Source organism: Argentina silus, assembly GCF_951799395.1.
Source record: "Argentina silus genome assembly, chromosome: 6".
Taxonomy (NCBI): domain Eukaryota; kingdom Metazoa; phylum Chordata; class Actinopteri; order Argentiniformes; family Argentinidae; genus Argentina; species Argentina silus.
The window spans coordinates 10,923,354-10,928,223 of NC_139660.1; the positions used below are offsets into that span (position 1 = coordinate 10,923,354).

At 43.5% G+C, this 4,870-nt stretch overlaps 1 protein-coding gene across 4 annotated transcripts in view; it reads left to right on the plus strand.

The window, feature by feature from the left end:
• Window positions 1-3,262, plus strand: part of exoc2 (exocyst complex component 2) — a 45,279-nt gene extending 42,017 nt beyond the window's left edge. For 3 of the 4 annotated variants that reach the window (XM_083672066.1, XM_083672065.1, XM_083672067.1), the window contains exons 24-28: window positions 1,255-1,310; window positions 1,492-1,614; window positions 2,046-2,107; window positions 2,489-2,548; window positions 2,691-3,262. In XM_083672066.1, coding sequence (XP_083528192.1) covers window positions 1,255-1,310; window positions 1,492-1,614; window positions 2,046-2,107; window positions 2,489-2,548; window positions 2,691-2,784 — 395 coding nt within the window. In that variant the 3' untranslated portion in view covers window positions 2,785-3,262. Of the gene's footprint in view, window positions 1-1,254; window positions 1,311-1,491; window positions 1,615-2,045; window positions 2,108-2,488; window positions 2,549-2,690 lie in introns of those variants that run through there. The other variant, XR_014554271.1, reaches the window with a different exon arrangement.
• Window positions 3,263-4,870: the final 1,608 nt, after the last annotated feature.

The following is a 4,870-nucleotide window of genomic DNA, read 5'->3' on the forward strand; positions in this document are numbered from 1 at the left end:
TCAATGCCAGCGACAGAGGCTAATAGGCTATAGACACAGCACATTATTCAATATTGTAATCAATTATAATATTGCTATAGAAGTCAGCTTTTCTTTAACCAAGGCTAAAGCACATAGATAAACAGATAAACTGCAGTAACCTTAATGGGTAGCAACCACAACCACTGACCCCTTTAACCACAGAGGCTTACCTCCAAAAGTATTTACAGTAACTCCAACACTGCTGTACCGTACTGAGGGGAACTCTTGGGGGGGCTGTCTGTAGCTATGTGTATGTGTTTATGGTTTCACACCCCCATATTGGGCCATATGTACGTCATATGTGGAATCCATGTCTTTGTGTGTTTGTTTGTAGTGTTCCTGTAAGCAGTGGTTTTATGTGTTTAGCTAGGGGTTCACATACTGAATGAGTCTGTGGACACCTCACCAAGACCGCCTGGGCCTTTATATCCATATGTCAGCATCCAAATGATTCTGATGCAGTTTCAGACAAATCTCCCTTCCACCTAATATTGCTCTTTCTAAATTGAGATGAGCAGTGACTTTCACAAAATATCATGCTGGTCTGAGGTTTTGTGTGCTGTGTAAGTGTGTATGCATGCACACGGATGTGCTCCAAGCCCGGGTGAAACGTTGTGTGGTTTACCTTTGTACAGGAAGTCAGGCGCTGTGTGTGTGTGTGTGTGTGTGTGTGTGTGTGTGTGTGTGTGTTGGTGTGTAGGGTGGGGGGGGGGGGGCTACAATGAGTGAAAGTATATGACTTAAGTGTGTGTGTGTGTTTGTGTTTGTGTGTGTTCGTGTGTGTTCCTCTAATAGTGAAAGGAACATTTGGACTGATTAACCACTACTTTAAGGAATAGGATATGATACTTTCACTGGCTGTGTGTGTGTGTGTGTGTGTGTGTGTGTGTGTGTGTGTGTGTGTGTGTGTGTGTGTGTGTGTGTGTGTGTGTGTGTGTGTGTGTGTGTGTGTGTGTGTGTGTGTGTGTGTGTGTGTGTGTGTGTGTGTGTGTGTGAGTATTATGTGCGGGTGCTGCAAGGCATTACCAGCGGAAGCAGAGAAAGAAGACTTTCACCGTTTAGGTCTTTTGTTCTCTCGTTATTACCCTCCCCTCTCAGAAGTAGCAGATAAACCAGCTCATTGTATCTCTGGACGGAAAACATTGTAAATCTAGCTTACCACAACAGGACATGTCACTCCATGCTGTTGTCCTCTCAAAGAATAACACTACTGCTCTCTCTCTACTCTCACAGGTGTGAGGAACTACTTGAAGGAGGCGTTGGTGAACATTATCACTGTTCATGCAGAGGTAAGAGGCGCCCATGAGAACATCCTCTCACAGTGAACCAATATGTTCACACTCAGTCAATCTTCTCACCCCCACCCCCCACTTTTCTCTCTCTCTCTCTCTCTCTCTCTCTCTCACACACACACACACATACACACACAAACACACCCTCCTTTGCTCCCTCTCTCCATCCCTCCTTCAGGTCTTCACTGTCTCTAAGGAGCTTGTATCCAGGGTTCTGTCTTGTATCGTAGAGTCTGTGTCTGAGGAGATGAGCCGCCTCATGCAGTGTGTGTCTTCCTTCAGCAAGAATGGAGCCCTGCAGGTACACACACACACACATACACACATACATACATACAAACATATACACACTCATTGTTAGAGCAGTCACCAGAACAGGGTGAGTCAAATAAAGACCCATTCTCAGCCACTGAATGGGGGATTTACCCTCTTTTACTGGTCGTACCAAATTCCCATCTCTATCAACCTTATTCACCCTTTTTTTTATTTTTTATAACCACACACCAGACACGTGACTCTCTCTTTTACCTTTAATCAGGTGGCAATGTTAGCCACTGTGCGGCCCAATTTCAACTTTCTACTCCAATTTAACAATTTCTTCCATTCTCTCTACCCCCCCCCCCCCTCTCTCTCTCTCTCTCTCTATATATATATATATATATATATATATAAAATCACTCTCTCTATCTCTCTATATATCTCTCTATCTATCTATCTATCTATCTATCTTAGGCCCGCCTAGAGATCTGTGCCCTGAGTGATGCCATATCCTCCTACCTGAATTCTGAGAGCCAGTAAGTGCCACAGCACCCTCACTATGACTTTACTACACACACACACACACACACACACACACACACACTGTACTGTACTGTACTGTACATTACCTGGTGGTATAAATGAAAACCACGAGTATAAATTGAAACCAAAAGTTCTTCAACAGTCCAGTGAGTTTAATCTTGTTCACCCTGTGTGACTTTGTTTGTTTGTTTGTTTGTGTGTGTCTTTATGTGTGTGTGTGTGTGTGTGTGTGTGTGTGTGTGTGTGTGTGTGTGTGTGTGTGTGTGTGTAAGCCTGTTTCTGTGTGAGTTTGTCTCTCCCACTGTGTGTGTGTGTGTGTGTGTATGTGGTGTGGTGTGGTGTGTGCAGTGTTAACTGTGTGTATCTTGTTTCAGGAACAGCTTTAAGCAGGCCCTGGAGGCCCTCCCCCAGCTACACAGTGGAGGAGATAAGAAGTGAGTTATTAAATTAAAAATTAAAACCAGTGAGACCATCATACTGGGACACGCCACAGTGAGCAACACACATGATTAACCCCCATCCTGTTTCTCTCTCCTTATCCATCTCTTTCTTCTCTTTCTCCCTCTTACCCGTCAGGCTACTGGAGGAGTTGCTGAACAAGTTTAAGAGCAGTATGCATCTGCAACTTGCCTGTTTCCAGCCCTCCAATGTTCAGCCTGTGAAGAGATAAGAAAACACATGCCCAACATAATTTCAGCATGAATCTTTATAACCTATTTCTCTATAGAAGTCTGTGCAATGCCTATTTACATGTATTAATAAACAAAATATGTCCCATACATCTTCTGTTAAATTCTTTATCTAAGATCTGTAGTACACTGCAAAGGATGGGGGCCATGATAATCTCGAGAGGATGAGAACACTGTCAATGAGTTAATCTCGCTGTTAATCTGGACAGCCCCTACACAGTGGAATCATGCTAATTGGGCCCATGTTAGAGGACCACTCATTAACATCCAGTCTGCTGAGGGCTTAGCTCCGCTAGCCTGGTTTTAGCTCTCTGGATGCTAATAAAGAAACTGCACTCCTTGACGTGTCTTGATTTAGGATTTTATGTGTGGAATATTTTTAAATATTTGAAATTGTTGTTGTCAGTGCTGCTGTGTCCTCTTGTCCAGATTGCCAAATAAAAGAGACATTTACATTGATTTGAGTTGTTGTTTGCTTCACTTCTGTCCTTATGATTGTGAGATACTGTACTGTTGATAATGTTGCATCATGTGTGGTTACATTCCTGTCTTTGCCCTATCTTCTCCCAACTCCACCCTTAGTGTGACTAGACTGTATCCATATGTACAGTTTCATTGTGCTTGTGGTCTCTGGACCTGAGGCTCTGCTGTAGCTGTTCAAACTTAGGGCTTTTCCCCATCTGATGAACAGGCCTCAGTGCTCTTCAAGAATGACTGGCTGTCTGAATATGACTATGCTCACTAAGCCCCCTAGAACATGTAGAGGCCTGAGTACATGCAACCTATTTCTTATAAGATAGAAATAGGTTGCATGAAATAGGTTGCATGTTCTCTGCTCAGTATGCCTGTGTGTGTGTGTGTGTGTGTGTGTGTGTGTGTGTGTGTGTGTGTGTGTGTATGTATGTATGTGTCTGTCTGTCTGTCTGGTTGTTTGCGCTTACTGTACATAACAGTCAGAGGGAGAGAGTAGCTTGTAGTCATCTCTGGCCATAGAGGTGGGGCCCCTACCATTTTACTGTAGGATAGCAACAGCAGTCAGCTCAGGACATGATTGTGCTGACAGCTCATACCGGACATACACTGTCTGACACACATACAGGCTGGGATAGGGTCTTCTAGGCCATGATAGGGTGGAGGTGGGGTAGGGTGGAGTAGGGTGGGGTGTGAGGCATTCTAAAGTGTAGACCGAGAGAGGCGTGGTTGTGCTGGGACTCCTTACTGGTTGAGGAATGTGTTGCATAGAGACAGATTCGGTTGTAGGCGGTTTTGCGGTTTTGGCGTATGTTTGGTTGTCAGTCAGACATTGTAGTTGACAGACTGCCACACCCTTGAATCACGTGGGAAGAAGTGCTCTAGAAGCACTGTGGGGTTTTATCTGATGAGATTTCACATTTTGCACACATTAATGACTGAATCTGAAAACATCACTTGTTCATGTATGTATGAGTTTCCCCAAAGCTTTGAAACATCTTTCAGCCTTCAATAGTTCTACATTCATATTGACCATAGTGCTTAGATTTCGAGAAACCCCCCCTAGATTATTATGATACAACTAATTTATGATTATGAAATACTTGCACCAGTTAAACATTAGTGGAAAAATACACAGCCACTTGCTGATCCTCATTGCACCTTTTGGTTGTTACACTTGGTTTCCCAGATCGGGGGGAAAGGCCATACAGACTGATGTTGTTTTTATTCTCTCTGAGTGTTCTAAACTTAGCTCTCTGTCCACCCACGGATTCATTCACAAAAGCAGGTTCAAAGCCTGAGCCTCATCCGTCCTCCACCACAGTGTTTACAGTAACAACGAGGTGAGGAGGGGACTTTTGTCTCCACTCTTGTTCTGTTCCATTCACAATGACACAATTGGCTAGCAAAACATGTTTACATTTCTCTTGCTTAATTCTTTGTAATATGATTTCTTGGTGATAAGCAGGTAGAATGGAATTTTGAGGGTAGCATGATGACTGTCCCTCAATGGGTTGCTTTACTACAATCATCAAGATAAATCTATTATTTTCCCACTAAGATGGTTCTACTTTGCTTACTCTCGTCTCCCCAATG